Here is a 20894-nt window from a genome sequence, read left to right as displayed (position 1 = left end):
GCATATTTGTTGCTGCGTATTTTCCTACCCATTCACTTAAATGGTTAGGGCAGTCTTTCCCAACCAGGGTGCCTCCAGCTGTTGCAAAACTACATCTCCCAGCATGCCCGGACAGCCTTCGGCTGTCCGGGCATGCTGGGAGTTGTAGTTTTGCAACAGCTGGAGGCACCCTGGTTGGGAAACACAGTAATATAGGTTTGACAAGAGTCGACATGCCAGGGGCCGGAATCTGAATTTTCGCAGCAGAAATTCCCTTGTGTGCAGGAGAGTCCCACTGGACACAATGGGACTCTGCTACAATGAAACTTCGGATTCCTTCCGGAAATTTCACCGCGTGAACACAGCCTGAAATTAACTTGGAGGCACCTACTCCTGTTTTTATTACAGAGTTTGCGAATCCGCAACTTCGGCAAATGTACCAACTAAGTTTTTCGCCCTCCGTAAACCCAGTATTCGCCATCAGGTGACATTTCTGTAAGGTTATACGATCAGTATCAGAACATCTATACTTAGAGTGCCTGCTCCGTTTTCTCCGCCAGCGCGGCAGGTTTCAATGTCGTCGTCGTGGTAACAGGTTGTCACTCCTGAAAGCCATAGATAGGTGTCTCGGACGGGAGCGGCTTTGTATTGGCGGAGCGCGTGTCACAGAATGTACCAGCTCTCTCCGGGGAGGGGGGGGGGGGGGGCACAGGACAGACTCGCAGCTTTGTAAGTGATATTCAATCGCCACCCGGTGGGACGGTGACGTCCGCGCGACATATTTTGCCAGCTGGAGACTCATGTGACAGCTTATATCTCTGACAAGTCACGCATAGCTGAGGCCCCCGTACATTGCAACGACTCTGCAGCTGAATGTGACACATGGGAATGTTGTCTGCGAGGGCTTAATGGTTTCTCTTCCCCATATGTTGTTGTTGTTTTTATTTTGCTGGTTTGTTATGTTTTTTATTCTTTTAAACTAGGAATATGCACAAATCAGGGAAACCTAGTAATTTTACAAATTTTCTTCAATGATTTTTCTTTTATTTTTTTACGTACACACACATATATAGCTGCACCTTAATTTCTTTATGGGATCATAATATATAGTAGTTATACACCTCCCCTCCAGCTCTATCTGTACACTGCTGCTGCTATCTCTATGGGATCAGGATATATATAGTAGTTGTACACCTCCCCTCCAGCTCTATCTGTACACTGCTGCTGCTATCTTTATGGGATCAGGAGTTATACACTTCCCCATCAGCTCTATCTGTATATTGCTGCTACTATCTCTATGGGATCATCGTTATATATAATAGTTATACACCTCTCCTCCAGCTCTATCTGTACACTGCTGCTGCTATCTTTATGGGATCAGGAGTTATACACTTCCCCATCAGCTCTATCTGTATACTGCTGCTACTATCTCTATGGGATCATCGTTTTATATAATAGTTATACACCTCTCCTCCAGCTTTATCTGTATACTGCTGCTGGTATCTCTATGGGATCAGGACTTCAGCTCTATCTGTATATTGCTGCTGTTATATCTATGGGATCAGTATATATAATTATAAACCTCCCCTCCAGCTTTATCTGTATACTACTGCTGCTATGTTTATGAGATTTTATTTATATATATATATATATATATATATATATATATATATATACACACACACACATTAGTTTCAGCTATTGTTCCGCACAGGAAAAACATGTCATTTTTTACTACAATTTTCTCAAATCCCAGCAAAAACAGCCACAATTCAGTAATAGTGTGTGAAAACATCTAGTAAAAATGTAACAATTGATCACAGCCTAAAGGCTTCAGATCTTTATAAAACACCTCAATTGTTATTATAGGTCAAATCACTTTTGCCTCATTGCAATATTTATCTAAAAAATGCAATTTGATTAAGAAAACGCATCAAAACTGCCCACGATGTGAACTGACCCCCAACCCTTATGAGTCTAATCAATTCACCTGGTTGAACTGCAACTCCAGCAGTCTATTTAGATGAGCAGGTGCAGTGATGAGACTCCACACCCTTCCTCTACAAAGCCAGAGGATTCATGGGAAATGAAGGCAGCATATTCTGTTCTGAAATAGGAATCAGTATGGCTGAAAACACCGTATATGCCACATCTGCTAAAACAGGTAAGCACAAGACATACACAAGAGCCTCTACATTGTTCTTTAATAGGAGCCTATTCTGCACTATATAAGCAAAATGAAAAAATAAAACAAAATCCAGGAGTGATTCTTTACACTTGCTTATATGCGCAAGAGAGTAGAAAGTCGCGCCATTTTTTCTGCGCTCAGATTTCGCATTTGGCCGTAGACCAGTAACACATTTTGCAGGCAGTGGATAGGCCAAGTCCCTGTTACTCTACAGCAGATGCTGTGTATCTAAACAGGTCTGTTGTGGGGTAACAGGATCTCGCCGCATACCAGGAGTGTAGTTACGGAGTATCATGGCCCGGACACGCAGTAGGAGCTATTTTCTGACTCGCAGGGTCCATTTTCCCGCCGCGTCTTGCACCAGTCCCTGTCAATGAGCCCTCACAGACTTCGAAGAACAGGGTTTCCCAACCAGGGTGCCTCCAGCTGTTGTAGCAGGTCCGGGCATGCTGGGAATTGTAGTTTACAACATCTAGAACAGTTGCAACATCTGGTGGTCACAGTTTGGAGACCAATGTTCTAGACATTGCAAACTAAAATTCCCAGCATGCCCGGACAGACTTCGGCTGTCTGGGCATGCTGGGTGTAGTAGTTTTGCAACATCTGGTGATCAGAGTTTGGAGACCAAACTACAACTCCCAGTATGCCCAGACAGCCAAAGGCTGTCCTGGAATGCTGGGAATTGTAGTTTTGCAACATCTGGAACATTGGTTTTCAAAAATGTGACCACCAGATGTTTCAAAACTACAAATCCCAGCATGCACAGACAGCCAAAGTCTGTCTGGGCATGCTTTGAATTATAGTTTGAAAACTAATGTTCTAGATGTTTTAAACTGTGACCACCAGATGTTGCAAAACTACAACTCCCAACATGCCCAGACAGCTGAAGTCTGTCCGAACATGCTGGGAATTGTAGTTTGTAACATCTAGAACATTGGTCTGCAAGCTGTAACCACCAGATGTTGCAAAACTACAACTCCCAGCAAGCCCAGACAGCCGAAGTCTGCCTGGACATGCTTGGAATTGTAGTTTAAAAACCAATGTTCTAGATGTTGTAAACTGTGACCATCAGATGTTGCAAAACTACAACTCCCAGCATGCCCAGACTGGTGAAGTCTGCCTGGACATGCTTGGAATTGTAGTTTGTAACATCTAGATTATTGGTCTCCAAACTATGACCACCAGATGTTGCAAAACTTCAACTCCCAGCATGCCCGGACAGCCTTCGGCTGTCCGGGCATGCTGGGAGTTGTAGTTTTGCAACATTTAGAAGACAAGCTGGTTGGGAAACACTGTCCTAGAATGATCCGATCCGTGTTTTGTTCAGTTCTGCCTCCAGCGCTTCTCCTTTCTCCCTGTTGCCTACACAGCCGGTCCCTGTGAAGAATGTCTGGGGTGCGGTCCCTGTAGGTTACCACCATTTCTAATGTATTGATATTGAGACACATTGTGTGCTTCCCGCAAGCCTCGGTTACCGTAACAGGCTCATTTGCGTTGCTTGGAAACCACGGAACGTTTTTTTTTTTAAAGACAATCGTAGCAAATATTTTGAGTTGTTGCCATGGAGATTTCCATTTTCTTATTTATGTCATGAGTAAATAACTTTATTATTTATTTTTTCCCTCAGCACAATGGCGATTAGATGTTTGTGGGTGGCGCGCACACACCTACCAGGATATCCAGATTCCAATACACTCGCTAAGGCAGTGTTTCCCAACCATTGTGCCTCCAGCTGTTGCAAAACTCCAACTCCCAGCATGTCTGGACAGCCTTTGTAGTTTCACAATAGCTGGAGGCACCCTGGTTGGGAAACACTGCACTAACTGTACCCTGGCTGTCCGGGCATGCTGGGAGTTGTAATTTCGAAACAGCTGGAGGCACACTGGTTGGAAAACACTGCTCTGTGGAGTTGTAGGAACAAACAAGTGAGTGTGGACTATAGGGGAGATTTATCAAAACCCGTCCAGAGGAAAAGTTGCTGAGTTGCCCATAGCAGCCAATCAGATCGCTTCTTTCACTTTTCAGAGGCCTTTGTAAAAATGAAAGAAGCGATCTGATTGGTTGCTAGGGGCAACTCAGCAACTTTTCCTCTGTACAGGTTTTGATAAATCTCCCCCTATAAGACTATGAAGAGACACAACTGCCCTCTCTTTTTCCACTTCCAAGATGTTCAAGTTTTCGCCCCCCCCCCCCCCCCCAAAAAAAAAAAACAGTGCGTACAGGTATAGGCGTTTTTTTTTGCCGTTTTTCTTATTACAAGTCATGTGATTCTTTCATTGTGTGACTCAAAAAATTTCTATTGAAGAATTGGGGTAATAAAGTCGGGGGGAGGTCGCCAATATCTATACATACAGAATACATAGTGGTTATACCCCTCCAGCTCTATCTGTATACTGCTGCTGTTATCTCTATAGGATCCAAATATATAGTAGTTATACACCTCCCCTCCCAGTTCTATCTGTATACTGCTGCTGCTATGTTTATGAGATTTATTTACTTACACACACACACACACACACACACACACACACACACACACACACACATATATATATATATATATATATATATATATATATATATATATAATCAAAAAATGTTGCAGTATCTTGTAATACCTTTTTTATTGGACTAAAATAATTTGTGTGTGTATGTATATGTGTGTGTATGTGTGTATATATATATATATATATATATATATATATATATATAAATAAATAAAAATACGTGTGTGTGTGTGTATGTGTGTATATATGTGTATATATATATATATACATGCTTGAAAAAGGCTCCAGGAGGAGCTGAAACGTTGTAATGCTGACATGAGATATTAAATCACTTATTTTGTTGGAGTGCTGCGCCTGTATCTGGTTTATATATATATATATATATATATATATATATAATACATATACACACACACACACACACACACACACATTAGTTTCAGCTATTGTTCCGCACAGGAAAAAAATTTTACAACAATTTTCTCAAATTTCAGCAAAAACTGCCACAATTCAGTAATAGTGCGAGAAAACATCCAGTAAAAATGTAACTAGTGATCACAGCCTAAAGGCTCCCGATCTTCAAAAAAAACTCAATTGTTGTTATAGGTCAAATCACTTTTGCCTCATTGCAATATTTATCTAAGAAACGCAATTAGATTAAGAAAACGCATCAAAACTGCCCATAATGTGAACCAACCCCAATCCACTTATGAGTTTAATCCAGCAGTCTATTTAGTTGACCAGGTGCAGTGATGAGGCTCCACACCCTTCCTGTAGGCAGCATTAGGAAATCATTTCTGTTCTGAAATTGGAATCAGTATGGTTAAAAACACCATAACTGCCACGTCAGCTTAAACAGGGAAGCACAAGACATACACGAGAGCGTCAAGCCCCCTCCAATAGACTTGCATCGGGGGGCATGGTGTGACAGCACGAGTGTCGTGGCCGTGATGTCACGACTCCCGCTCCAAGCGGGGCAGCGGAGTACCCCTTTAAGAATAATTCCATTTTATTCCCACGTGTCTACGTGCACCAATACACTAGATCTCCTGCAGAGGCAGGCTTTGCCCCCTGCTGGCTCTGCTTACTGTCTATAATCTGCATCTTTTAGAAATTTTGGGTGCGGTTTAACAAATGGCATAGGCCAAAAATGTATTTATTATTGGGTCCTATAGGGTAGAATGAGGTATGTCTATGTCTAACCCCCTTTAACACAGCGCTGACCTCTTGGACCATGGCTGATGTTGATGTGTATGGATAATACCCCATGTAAACAGATAACGCAGCTTCTGACCCCGAGATCAAGGTTCCGGGAAGGGATTATAGAGCGCTGAGCACAGCTGGTCCTCTGTTACTTTGGATCTATTTGTAAAAATCCTAGAACACAGTATTTTGAAACCAGTGTGGCTCCAGCTGTTGCAAAACTGCAACTCTCAGTATGCCTGGACAGCCAACGGCTGTCCAGGCATGCTGGGAGTTGTAGTTTTGCAACAGCTGGGAGTGGAAGTTTTGTAACAGCTGGAGTCACACTGGTTGGGAAACACTGGGCTGAAAACTGATCTGATGGGATTGGAACTGAATGGTATCGAGCAGCTTGCAATGGATTATAATACATACAAGCTGCAGAAGTAAAATTTAAAATTGCATTGAAATTGTAACTAAAACCAATTATGGAAATGGTTTTTTTTTTCACATGCTGGGAGTTGTAGTTTTGCACATGCTGGGAGTTGTAGTTTTGCACATGCTGGGAGTTGTAGTTTTGCAACAGCCAGAGGTGCCCTGGTTGGGAAAAATAGTGCAGCTAATAGTGAATATAAAGAGAAAAATCAGCATTATACTGCAACTATGTCACTGGGCATTGCTCACACATCTCTCGTATTCTTCTAGGTCCGGTCAAGCTTTGCAGTCTGTCCTGCGGCAACCAGCACATCTGGGCGTGTGACACCAACGGAGTCATATACTTCCGGGTGGGGACTCAGCCGCTCAATCCAAGTATGATGCTGCCTGCGTGGATCATGATTGAGCCCCCGATACAGGTAACAGAAGGGTCTTCTTTGTTAGTCCAATCTACTAGATGGCTGAATATTGAACTTGGCTGATTTCTTATATGGCAGCTCAGCCGCATTGGAGTGACCAGGGCTGAGCTGCCATACCACACACAACCTGCGTACAAGTGTGGCGCTGTTTCTGAGGGTCGATACTAATAAAAAAAAAATACTCATGTTTACATGTTTTTCTCTTATTATAATTTTTTTATCTTTTTTTTTTTTTTTTTTTTTTACAAATTAAGTATGGTTAAAATTTCTCTATTCTGACGGTCTAACTTTTTTTTATTTTTCTTATATGGGACTGTATATGAGGGCTCTTTTTTCCCCGTCTGTACCATTTTTGTTTAAATTGGACATTTTGATCATGTTTTATTCATTTTGTCCTTGTATATGATTTGACCGATTATCAGCACCTCTGGCATTCATTATTTTTTTTTTTAAGTTTACGCCATTCACCATACGGGATCATGAACATTATGTTTCATTAGTTTGGATATTTCTGCCCAAAGTGATACCAAATATCAAATGTATTTTGTAGGGATCGACCGATTATCGTTTTTTTTTTAGGGCCGATACCAATAATCTGTGGAGGTTAGGGCCGATAACGGGTGCGGGGGAGGGGCATTATCGTATTATCGGCAAGGTAATTGCCGATACCGATAATGCCCAAAATCGTGATTATCGGCCAAACCGATAATCGGTCGATCCCTAGTATTTTGTATATTTTTTGTTAGAAAAATGGGAGAAATGGGGATTTTAAAGGGGTACTCCACTGGAAAACTTTTTTTTTTTTTTTTTTAAATCAACTGGTACCAGAAAGTTAAACATATTTTTAAATGACTTCTATATAAAAATCTTAATCCTTACAGTACTTATCAGCTGCTGTATACTACAGAGGAAGTTCTTTTCTTTTTGAATTTCCTTTCTGTCTGACCACAGTTCTCTCTGCTGACACCTTTGTCCATGTCAGGAACTGTCCAGAGCAGGAGAGATTTGCTATGGGGAATTGTTCCTGCTCTGGACCGTTCCTGACATGGACAGAGGTGTCAGCAGAGAGCACTGTGGTCGTGACAGAAAGGAAATTCAAAAAGGAAAGAACTTCCTGTGGAGCAAATAGCAGCTGATAAGTACTGGAAGGATTAAGATTTTTTAATAGAAGTAATTTACAAATCTGTTTAACTTCCTGGCACCAGTTGGTTTTCCACCGGAGTACCCCCTTTAAGTACATTCACGTCCAATGTGTTAAGGGGGTTAAATGGGCACCCTCATTAAAACTAATTTTTGCTACTGCACTCCTTATAGTAAATCTGACTGAGCAGAAAATACAGAGCAATATCAAGGTATAAAACTAAAAAATAATACAAATAAAGGCGGGGGGAGGTTTATCATGATGGGGGCAGTGATCTGGGAACAAGATCATGACAGGTAATCTTTAAGAATTCCCCCAGTGTGCATGTTTGTGTTACATCAGGCACAGATTATTTCCTTTGATATACCACTAACTGTCCCTACACAGTAAATCCACAAGTATTCTGACCTGATGCAGCCATTTACTGACAGGAAGCAGAGGTCTTAGTAAACAAAGTGTTTAAGTTGCAGAACTGTTCATTATACAATGATTTAGCTTTTATAGTTTATTTATTTATAGACCCAGACCTTTGACCTATGTCATTGGTCTCTGACTGTGGCCCTCCAGATGTTGCAAAACTACAACTCCCAGCATGCCTGGACAGCCAACAACAACATCTGGGAGGTCCACAGTTTGGAGACCACTGATCTAAGGCAGTGGACTCAAACTGTGGTCCTCCAGATGTTGCAAAACTACAACTCCCAGCATGCCCCGAGAGCCAACAGCAACATAGGTCATTGGTCTCAAACTGTGGCCCTCCAGATGTTGCAAAACTACAACTCCCAGCATGCCCGGAGAGCCAACAGCAACATCTTGGAGGTCCACAGTTTGGAGACCACTGATCTAAATCAGTGGTCTCAAACTGTGGCCCTCCAGATGTTGCAAAACTACAACTCCCAGCATGCCTGGAGAGCCAACAGCAACATAGATCATTGGTCTCAAACTGTGGTCCTCCAGATGTTGCAAAACTACAACTCCCAGCATGCCCGGAGAGCCAATAGCAACCTATGTCATTGGTCTCAGACTGTGGTCCTCCAGATGTTGCAAAACTACAACTCCCAGCATGCCCGGACAGCCAGTGGCAACATCTGGGAGGTCCACAATTTGGAGACCACTGATCTAAATCAGTGGTCTCAAACTGTGGCCCTCCAGATTTTGCAAAACTTCAACTCCCAGCATGTCCGGACAGCCGTTGGCTGTCCGGGCATGCTGGGAGTTGAAGTTTTTGCAACATCTGGAGGGCCACAGTTCGAGACCACTGATCTATGTATTTCCCGCTCGTTGCAATCCGGATGGCTTATAATCACTTTGCAATAAACGGATGAGGAAGAAATATAATTTGCGACACAGAGACAAAACGGTCGCCTCACAATGGTTGTAAATCCATTGAAATATTCGGAGAATCCGCGCTCAGCTGCCAGCATAGTTTCCACATGACCTCTAGATCGTACCTGATGTTATGCAGAGATCTGGAGAACTGTGTATAAACAGCGCGGCTCCCAGTGATGGCGGCTAAATATAACCCTAACCTCAAATGGTGTTAGCAGGAAAAGCCCGGAGCCGCTTCTGGGTATCCTCCGCTTATTCCAGTCGACAGCTACCGTATGTAACAAAATAAATACAATTGATCTTTGTTTTCAAGATCTTTGCTTGCTGTCAGTAAATATTTACCAGCATACACATGCATGCTTGTTTTGGTGTAAACAGTGCATGCTGACACCCGCTACAGTACACATGCATCCTCAGTTTGGACGAGTGTGCATGTGGTATTGAAAGGGTTATCCAGAATTGGAAAAACAAAGCTAATTTCTTCTAAAAACTACGCCACACCTGTCCACAGGTTCTGTGGGGAATTGCAGCTCCGTTCCATTGAAGTAAATGGAGCCAAGTTGTGATACCACACACAGCCTGAGGACAGGTGTGGTGCTGTTTATGGAAGAAATTATCTCTGCTTTTCTATTCCTAGGTAAACCCTAGAGGAGTTAAAGGGGTACTCCAGTGGAAAACTTTATTTTTTATTTTTATTTATTTATTTATTTATTTATTAACTGGTGCCAGAAAGTTAAACAGATTTGTAAATTATTTCTATTAAAAAATCTTAATCCTTTCAGTACTTATCAGCTACTGAATACTACAGAGGAAATTAATTTTCTTTTTGGAACACAGAGCTCTCTGCTGATGTCACAAGCACAGTGCTCTCTGCTGACATATCTGTCCATTTTAGGAACTGTCCAGAGCAGCATATGTTTTCTATGGGGATTTTCACCTTCTCTGGACAGTTCTTAAAATGGACAGAGATGTCAGCAGAGAGCTCTGTGTTCCAAAAAGAAAATAATTTCCTCTGTAGTATTCAGCAGCTAATAAGTACTGGAAGGATTAAGATTTTTTTAATTGAAGTCATTTATAAATCTGTTTAACTTTCTGGCACCAGTTGATTTAAAAAAAAAAAATAAAAAAGTTTTCCACCAGAGTACCCCTTTAAAAGCTGGCCATATACATTCGATCGGTGGTCTCCAAACTGTGCCCCTGCCCTCCAGATGTTGTAAAACTTGAACCTTTGGCTGTGTGAACATGCTGAGAGTTGTAGTTTTACAACATCTGGAGGGCCACAGTTTAGCGAGCATTGCATTATTTAGTAACAGAGAAACAGAGCTGTTTTTTTCTAAAACAGCGCCACACCTGGCGGCAGGTTGTGTGTGGTATTACAACTTGGCCTCATTCACTTCAGTGGAACTAAGCTGCTATATCACACACAACCCGCATACAAATGTGGTGCATTTATAAAAAAAAAAAAAAAAATCGGCTATGTTTTAATATATGTTTGTTTGGTTTGGCTGACCATCTTTTGTGTAAAGGGGCCCATGGATTCTTCCCCCGATTGCATATGTTGAGGCAGAGGAGGTGGATAGAAGGATCAGGCATCTTTGATTTCAAGTAACCAATCTGATCCAGGAGACTGGCAGTAGCTTTCTGCCCTCTTTCCATTCAAAACATATGCATGCTCGGCTGAGCTGAGTGTGCATGTGTATGTGGTAATCGGGAGACGGCTATTAAATGTTTGTTGGGAATGTGTGCATACCCATATATATATAGAATATATATTATATATATATATATATATATAATTATTTATAAATAAATATATATAAATGTGTTTCTAAATATATTAATGGCTGGTCCTGTAGGACTTAAGCCCTGTGTGTGTATATGTATGTGTGTGTATATGTATGTGTGTGTATATGTATATGTGTGTGTGTATATATGTATGTATGTATATATATATATATATATATATATATATATATATATATATATAAATATAATATGTGTATATATATATATTGTGTGTGTATATTTATTATGAACCTTTAGTCCAACGCAGAGAGAATTGTGCTGCAGACGATTGACTACATTGATACAACAGCAGCTGTGCTGAGTAGGACTAGGTTAGGATTCCATTCACTGACAGAAAGCAGAAACCGTTTGTCATAACCACATGCGTCTGTGTATTTACAGTGTACTGTCCGGCTTTGTTTTTGCAGCCCGTGGGGATCAACCTGATCAACGTTTACTCCAGTCCGAACGACAATATGCTGTGGACGCTGGATAACCGGTGCAATGTGTACGTAAGGATCGGCATCACCGAGGAGATGCCTGTCGGTGTAGACTGGGAACATGTACCTGGTAAGGACAGAGCTGCACTGCTATTTAACCCACAGTGGTCAGTTTGCAAAACTACAACTCCCAGCATGCCCGGACAGCCTTTGGCTGTCCGGGCATGTTGGGAGTTGTAGTTTTGCAACAGCTATCGGCAGCCTGGTTGGTCTGCGACTGAGCACTATACTTGGTATAGAAATTGGGGCTTGTTTACAGCAAGTTGACGTCTAATAGGGGCCCCGGTCAACCTATAAAGAGGGAGCCCTATGTAGCTACTAAACTGTGAAGCCGATAGACGAAAAGCAAATATCACCTACGGGAAAAAGCTCACCAATGTTGCCCATAAAAACTACTTTATTGTAATAAAATAAAGATAAAAACCTGAACTTCACACATAAAAAAGAAGGCAGAGGTCACTTACATACATTGCAAAAGTAAGCAAAAATAAATAACTTTATATAAGAGCAGTTAAAGTGTACCTGTTATTTCAGGATGCACCGCCCTGTGTGTGTACACGAGGAGCAGCACTATTTCTTGCCATTATATAACTTCTATCTGGTATTTGTCAGCACATTTCTGCTCTGCAGGCTTCATCTATAATTTGCAGTTCTACCAGAGCTGGTGGGCGGTGTTCCATCCTCCCCCCACCCCCTTCATAGACTTGTATTGCTTGTCTTGAAGACACATGACACAGCTGAGCCGATATTCAGAGTGGGTGAGTTAGCAGCAGGAGGGGGAAGAAGCTTAGTAACAGAAGAAAGAAGCATTTTTTTTGTCTTATAAGATATATTACAACATTTCTTACATTTATCTGTACTATTGACCGTTTTTTTTAAACGACACAGTGCCTATTTAAAGCCTATGGGCTGCATTTTTTTTATTTTCATTGCTTGTAATGTGTGGGGGGAAAAACATTCCTATAATTGGTTTAAAAAAAAATATATATAAAAAAATTTACTATGTAAACATCTTTTTCTTAACATTATCAGGAAAGTATAAGTAGTACATTTTTATTAATGTTTTGCAAAGAAAAACAATGACACAAAGAAACTATACAATGTAGAGCATAAAAGAGAGAAGGAATAATCATTATTCAATAATATGCAGGATAAAATAACAAGCAAAAAGTATGTCAGAGATGGTAGATTTTAAATATATTTTGACTATTTTTCTTCTGCAGCTTGTATGTATTATAATCCATTGCAAGATGCTCAGTGGCTTTCAGACGCAATCCCATCGGACGTACTCCCTGTCAGATCAGTCTCCAGCCCAGTGTTTCCAAACCAGTGTGACTCCAGCTGTTGCAAAACTACAACTTCCAGGATGCCCCGACAGCCAACGGCTGGAGGCTCATCGGTTACGGAACATCGCTCCAGCTCCTTCCTGTCTTCTCCTGAATGTTCATCTGAATTGAATGAGACTTGCTATAGTTTAATAATTACAAGAAGACAGGATGATGGGATTGATACTGAATGGATTAAAGCAGTTTGCAGTGGATTATCATACATACAAGCTGCAGAAATAAAATGTTACTTTTTTTTTAATTAAAACCAAGTAGAATTTTTTTTTTTCCTCGCATGTTTGCTTTTACATGCATAGCCTTTAACTGCCCCTATATAAACTCATGTATTCCTTCTGTACCTTATGCTGGAGTGCAGGTGAGTGACCTCTGATGTTTCTGATGTGAAGCATTCCATTCTTTTTCTTCTAACTTTTTTCCATTGCAATAAAGTTGTTTTATGGGGGGACCTTTCACTGTTGATTTTGTGATCCTTATTCTTTCTTATCTCCATGTCTCAGCATGTCCAACATGGCAACATTATAATTGCTGCAGTTTATCTTGGATAAACAGAATTAAAGGATCTATTCACCTTTAATGTGAATTTAGTACCTACCTACCTACCAGACAGGAATGGACATGCTTAGGAAGGATCTGCGCTTGTCTTGGGGCTAAATGGCTGTGTTGTGAGATTACCATAATGCTGAGGATATCTTTTTGTGAACTGGCTATATCCTGTTGGAGTTCGTTCCCTCAAACTACAAGTCACATGATTCCTTCTTTATAAGTGTGAGGTCACTTTTCTCCCTCCCACACATCAGCCACCCCACACATTGAAACACACCTGTGATTCTTTCATGCAATAGACCAGTGTTTTCTGAGCAGGGTGCCTCCAGCTGTTGCAAAACTTCAATTCCTTGCAGAATGATCTTCCACCCACCCAGCGATCACTCCACCCATTGAAGCAGACAGGCTCTTCTGAACACCTGACTAGTGATGTAATGTCTTGGGCCACACTGTCACCTGGGAAAACCTGAGACAACTCATTTTGTATGCTGATAAAAATAAACATTGGGGCAAAATCACATAAGAATTGCGAGACCTCCATGAAACAGAGGTACAGACACCATATTATGAACTACACTAACTTTACAGCCCCTGTAATATAGTCAAATAGGGGATAAGATGTCTGATCGTGGGGGTCCCGCTGCGGCACCCCAGACATCCAGTGCACGGAGCGAACTTTGCACTGTGCCAGATGACTGTCAATGTGGGGTGGAGGCTCGTGAAGTCACGGTCACTCACTTTTCATGATGTCGTGAGCCTCCGGCGCTGAACTCTATTTTAGGTGATTTGAATAGAATTTATTAGTGCTTATGAGTAAAGGGTAACCCCTCCTGAAACTCTTCAAGCCATTTTACTTTTTATCTAATTTATCTAAATTTTTTATTTATTTTTTTGAACTACTGTGCTTTTACTTGGATATGAAATAAAAGAGATGTTCATGGGATATCCTGGAACGCTCCACGATCTTTCTTGATTTGCCTATGTAACCCTCTGCATATGCGAGAAGTCCTAATGTTCCTGGGTGAGACAGACTGACTATGAGCTGACTAACCAGGTCTGTTGTCAGTGCAAATAATCCTGGATAAATAATATCTTGTGGTGTTTGGTGTATACAGCTCTTCTGCAAAGCTATGTGCCCCTAAGGTTACAGACTAAAAACAGTCTTGTGCTGCTCCGTTCTCTTTGAGAACCTAAGAGCTGACAGATGGAAGGCAACAAAAATGAAGGGTTTCTTTGGAGCTGAATTCTTATAGCGTCGCTATAATGAAAAGTATTATAATGGCTGCATTACACATGGAAACTTTAAAATGGGCACTGTCAAAAACTTGTCAATGTTGTACATCTTGGCAAAACATTCTAACATATCATTCTAATATACTTCATAAAAATATTTTATCTCCTTTATATATAAATCATGGCTTATAAAAAAAAAAAGACCACTAGGGGTCACCATACCATCCAGAACATAATGCTGCAGCTGGACAGGATTATCTTTGTCCATGCCTGTGCTTCTGTTGGGACAAAGTCCAGGAAGTGAGGGCGGGACTAGCACTCCTCTGTGCTCACTCCTGTCCTATCAGACTGCAGCATGAAAACAGAGAGGAGGGGGTTACAGAGCAGCCTGCAGTGATTGGATAATAAGACCCAGCACAGCAGACTCAGGGAGGAAGCAAATGCATGGTGAGTGAGGGCGGGCCCTGTGGTTGCCACGGACATGCCCCTTCCTAAGCAGTGGATGGCAGAATGAGTGAGCAGCAAAATGGAAGGATTTGTGAGCCAAATACAAAAGCATGATACCTAAAAAAGACATGTAAATATTCTGCATGACCTAGTGAGTAACATATATAGAAGCATTAATGTTTTTCTGTGAAATGACTGGTATAATTTAATAAGTGCAGACAGGTATATATTCCGATGGGACAATTGCTCTTTAAAGGGTTATTCAACTGGCTCCAGAAAGTTAAACAGATTTTTTAATTACTTCTATTGAAAAATCTTAATCCTTCCAATAATTATCAGCTGCTGAAGTTGAGTTGTTCTTTTCTGTCTGGCCACAGTGCTCTCTGCTGACATCTCTGCTTGTCTCGGGAACTGCACAGAGAAGAAGAGGTTTGCTATGGGGATTTGCTTCTACCCTGGACAGTTCCAGAGACACGTGTCATCAGAGAGCACTTAGACAGAAAAGAACAACTCAACTTCAGCAGCTCATAAATACTGAAAGGATTAAGATTTTTTTTTTTAATAGAAGTAATTTACAAATCTGTTTAACTTTCTGGAGCCAGTTGAGATATATAAATATCTATGTTTTTTCCTGGATAACCCCTTTAAGCTATCATCATCATCATCATCCTCTGTCTCCCCAGGTTTGCAGGCATGTCAGCTGGCAGTGAGTGCCAGAACCGTCTGGGCCCTGTGCCCGAATGGGGATATAGCTAGACGGTACGGAATCACAGAAAAGAACGCGGCCGGTGACTACTGGAAGAAAATCCCGGGAAATATGTCTTGGCTAACAGGTAAAATCACGACAAAGTCAGTATGGTGCATGCACTGAAGGGTAGGAGGAGCGTGCATGTCACTATGCAGCTTTCTACTGCATACAATCCTGTATCTCGCCAAGTTTATCTTATCATTCAGACAAAACTGGTTTCTCAATATTCTACCTGAGATATTGTGTATCCAAGGGAGAAAACAAAGGTGACCCGCAGGACAAAAGGAGAACACCAGGGGGAGGGGTGGAGAAACAAGGTGGGCGTTAGTACTGCTGATATGTGATGTCATGGAATAAGGGCCCTATTACCTGTGCAGTAGGGCCGACCATCAGCTGACGAACACACAAATGTAGGGTTTTGACAATGCCTGATGTAAAAGGACTGGACACCTCCTTTCAATATAGCTGTAAAGCAGATAAAACATTGTTTTTTTTTTTCTGATACAATTCTTCAAATCTCCTGCATAGAGACAGACGTGAAACATAAGGTAGCTGCTGACAGCCAAGCCTTGGACCTTACTGCATACAGTTTATACATTAGAACAGGGTTTTCCAATCAGTGTGCCTCCAGCTGTTGCAAAACTACAACTCCCAGCATGCCCGGACAGCCGTTGGCTGTCCGGGCATGCTGGGAGTTGTAGTTTTGCAAAAGCTGGAGGCACTCTGGTTGGGACTCGCTGTCTTAAAGGGGTTATCCAGGAAAAAAAAAATGTTTTAACATCAACTGGCTCCAGAAAGTTAAACAGATTTGAAAATTACTTCTATTTAAAAATATAAGTCCTTTAAGTACTTATGAGCTGCTGAAGTTGAGTTGTTCTTTTCTGTCTAAGTACTCTCTGATGACACCTGTCTCGGGAACTGTCCAGAGTAGAAGCAAATCCCCATAGCAAACCTCTTCTACTCTGTGCAGTTCCCGAGACAAGCAGAGATGTCAGCAGAGAGCACTGTTGCCAGACAGAAAAGAACAACTCAACTTCAGCAGCTGATAATTATTGAAAGGATTAAGATTTTTTTAATAGAAGTAATTTACAAATCTGTTCAACTTTCTGGAGCCAGTTGATTAAAAAATAAATAAATCCTGGAATACCCCTTTAAATTTTTAATGGGAAATCTAACTAGTTAGGGATTTAGTTAAATTTGCACCAATCACAATTCATGCATCCTACTACACCAGTGTATCCCCAACTGTGTGCCTTTGAGTGATTGCAAAAACTACAACTCCCCCCATGCTGGGAGTTATAGTTTTGAAACAGCTGGAGGTTCCCCAGTTGGGAAACACTGTACTACACTATTGTTAGATCTTCTGAATGCAAATAATGTTCTCATTCACTGCATCCATCCTACTACACCAGTGTTTCCCAACCAGGGTGCCTCCAGCTATGGCAAAACTACAACTCCCTGCATGCTGGGAGTTGTACTTTTGCAACAGCTGGAGGCACCTTGACTGGGAAAATCTGTTCTAATGTGACAAATAGTTAAGAGGACACTGCATTGGTGTAGCACTGTATCCCCTTCAATCTCAGGATCAACGGGGGTTCCATATCTGTGCAATATGCAACCCCTAAATAATTTGGGAACACCCCTTTTAAGTATACCTTAAACTTTTAAACAACCACGGCCATTTTTGGATCCAAATTCTGCACCATTTTTTCTGAAACAGAGCCCCAAATCCCCTGCGTATGAATAGAGTCACGAGATACAAATTAACCTGCCTGCTGCCACCACTAGGGGGAGCTAATTGCATCCTGTCTTCCTACTCATTCTAATGCAATGTTTCCCGACCAAGGTGTCTCCAGCTGTTTCAAAACTACAACTCCCAGCAAGTCCGGGCATGTTGGAAGTTGTGGTTTTTGAAACAGCTGGAGGCACCCTGATTGTGAAACACTGGCTAATACCTCATTTCTTTTTTTTTCAGTGACGCCCCAGGACGAGCTGTGGGGCGTGAGCAGCGATGGGTGCCTCCTCCAGCGTCTCACCAAGACCTACAGCCACCACCCCAACATTCCAAAGTCCGACCACATCCTGGCGCAGTCGGACTTCGAAGACGAATGGGAGGTAATCTGAGCGGGGGCTGCTGCTGCTCTAGAAACGGCTGCTAATCTTTCGTCATAATAGTTCTTATTGCTGCTAAAAATGAAAAAACAAAAAAACAAAAAACCCGTGTTGTCCTTATTAACACTCAGCGTGATACACAAAGCACTTTGCCTGGTCCGGAGCATTTCCACATTTTACTGTGTTACAGAATGACGAGTTGTAGGATATATATATATATGTATACACTGAACCGCTCCGCATATCAGCTGTGATATTAACCACTTCCTACTGCTGTATTTTTACATATTATTTGTGCTGGGAGAGAGTTTGGTATCCATAAGACAGTGTTTCGCAGCTAGTGTGCCTCCAGCTGTTGCAGAACTACCGACTTTGGCTGTCTGGGCATTCTGTGAGTTGTTGTTTTGCAACAGCTGGAGGCACCCTGGTTGGGAAACGCTGCCATAAGGACATAGGTTCCCTGCAATCAGATGCTTGGGGTCTTGTGTAGCTGATCTTGAGTCTTATAGAGACTACACTTGAAATTTGTTGCGACATTTTGTCTGCATCTGAAAGGGGTACTCTGGTGAGAAAAAAAATGTTTTCAAATCAACTGTTGCCAGAAAGTTATACAGTTTTGTAAAATACTTCTATTTAAAAATCTTAATCCTTCCAGTACTTATCAGCTGCTGTATCCTCCAGAGGAAGTTGTGCAGTTCTTTCCAGTCTGACAACAGTGCTCTCTGCTGACACCTCTGTCCATGTCAGGAACTGTCCCCATAGCAAACCTCTCCTGCTCTGGACAGTTCCTGACACAATGGAAGTTTCCAAATCTGTTTAATTTTCTGGCACCAGTTGATTTGAATATTTTTATTTTTTTATATAAATTCAACAGGAGTAGCCTTTAAAGGGTGTATTCACATGTACAGTATAAAATATGTGCAGGATTTGAAGCTGTAGATTTGATGCTGTGGTCATTGGAATCTGCGGCGCAAAATCTGCAGCTTCAAATCATGCCCTAGATGGTGTATGTGTGAATACATCCTAAGGGAGTATTTCCCACCATTTTGATGTTATGGGATATCATATTTGTGGTCGTCCAACATCTTGCCCCCCTGTTAGGCTGGGTTCACACCACGTTTTTCAAATACGGTTACCGTATACGGTTTTCCGCTAAAAAACGTATGGCAAAAACCGTATACAACCGTATGACTCCAAATTAAAACATATACGTTTTTTCCCTGTACGGTTCTATCCGTTTGCATCAGTTTTTGCCAACGGTTTTGCTATTTTGTTGGAATTAGTTTTCCAGCAATTTAATAAAGTTATTATTTTTCTATTGAAATTCCAATCTGCGCATGCGTCAACTCCAAAAACGGATTAGAAAAACCGTGTGCAACCGTATTCTGAAATTCTGTGTACGATTCTCATAGACAACAATGTTTAAAGAACCGCATACGGTTCGCATACGGTTTTCCACAGATAGCGAAACGCTGCCATGTTCTGCCACTTGAGGACCACTCGAAAATGTGCTGTCTCATAGATGGCAATGCATTTCCTTGAGGAAACAAGTTTAATGTTTTAGCGGACGCCAGAATCAGGATTTCTGCCGTGTGAACAGAGCAGCAGAATCCTATTGAAATCAATGAGACTCTGCTGCTGTGGAATGTCCGTGCGGAATTCCGCACGGACATTCCACAGCAGCAGAGTCTCGTTGATTTCAATAGGATTCTGCTGCTCTGTTCACACGGCAGAAATCCCGATGCTGTGTGAACATAAACCTGTGAACTTTGCCACAATGGTTAACCGTGGAAGTCCTGGTGTCCCAATCCGTAATATGGGGGGGGGGAGGAGTATCCCTTAAAGGGGTACTCCGCCCCTAGATATCTTATCCCCTATCCAAAGGATAGGGGATAAGATGTCTGATCGTCTGGGTCTCACTGCTGGGGACCCCTGCGATCTCCCTGCTGCACCCGGTGTTCACGCCCCCTCACATAGACTTGCATTGAGTGGGCGTGGCCGTGACGTCATGAGCATCCGCCCCAAAATTCAGCTGCTGGACTCCCACGATCAGACATCTCATCCCCTATCCTTTGGATAGGGGATAAGATGTCTAGGGGAGGAGTACCCCTTTAAGGCAGTGACGTTTATGTTGTTAGACCTTTTAACAGGTTACGTACAACCACAGGAATTGAATGCTTAATTTTTTTTTGCACATCCATGGGTGTAGGAAGGGTTAATGCCTCCCCTGTATGAATGAATGTATCTGCACGTAACTCACCGGGCTTTATGAGCAGTATGCATTTTGTTACTGTGACCTCAAATAGAATTTTTATTTTTTTTTGTTTAGTTTTTTGTTTCTTTTTTGTTTTTTTTATTCTGCAGTGTATCTTGTTACTTCTATATAACTGTGGGGTTCTAGTGGAAAGAGATTGTGCTAATTTATTATTCACTAGGTGTCCGGCTTTACTCATTTATATGACTCCCTTTAACAAGTCCTTTATTATTGTTGGTTAAATAAAACAGTAAAAATATTCTGTGTGTCGGTCTTATTTCTGCTCCGGCGCGCAGAGCGGGTCGCGCCTCCTTCAGATCGATTACACCACATGATGCAGATTTTCTTTAGGCCCTGTATGTTGCAGGTCACATTCATTGCAGTAACAAATGCAGATTTTACTGCGGAGCTTGCAGGGGTTGTCTCACAAAGCCCCTCGCCCTTATTAAAGGGGTATTCCTGGATTTTCTTTTCTCCAGCATTTAAAGGGGTACTCCTCCCCTTAACATCTTATCCCCTATCCAAAGGATAAGGGGATAAGATGTCTGATTGCGGGGGGTCCCACTGCTGGGGACCCCCGCGATCTCAGCTGTGGCACCCCAGACATCCGGTGCACGGAGCGAACATCGCTCCGTGCCGGATGACTGTCTATGCGGGGCGGAGGCTCGTGACATCACAGTTACGCCCCACTTGTGATGTCATGCCTCCTCCCATAGACTTGCATTGAAAGGGCGTGGCCGTGACGT

General features: G+C 41.9%; 1 protein-coding gene across 3 annotated transcripts in view; it reads left to right on the top strand.

Moving 5' to 3' along the window:
- The window catches only part of TECPR2 (tectonin beta-propeller repeat containing 2), a 57582-nt gene extending 38076 nt beyond the window's left edge, over window positions 1-19506 (top strand). For all 3 annotated transcript variants that reach the window (XM_056545477.1, XM_056545478.1, XM_056545479.1), the window contains exons 17-20: window positions 6562-6710; window positions 11394-11535; window positions 15718-15867; window positions 17758-19506. In XM_056545477.1, coding sequence (XP_056401452.1) covers window positions 6562-6710; window positions 11394-11535; window positions 15718-15867; window positions 17758-17906 — 590 coding nt within the window. In that variant the 3' untranslated portion in view covers window positions 17907-19506. The remainder of the gene's footprint in view (window positions 1-6561; window positions 6711-11393; window positions 11536-15717; window positions 15868-17757) is intronic.
- Window positions 19507-20894: the final 1388 nt, after the last annotated feature.

Source organism: Hyla sarda, chromosome 11 (assembly GCF_029499605.1).
Source record: "Hyla sarda isolate aHylSar1 chromosome 11, aHylSar1.hap1, whole genome shotgun sequence".
Taxonomy (NCBI): domain Eukaryota; kingdom Metazoa; phylum Chordata; class Amphibia; order Anura; family Hylidae; genus Hyla; species Hyla sarda.
Note: the sequence above shows the minus strand (reverse complement) of the source record. Positions and strands in the feature narration are given on the sequence as shown.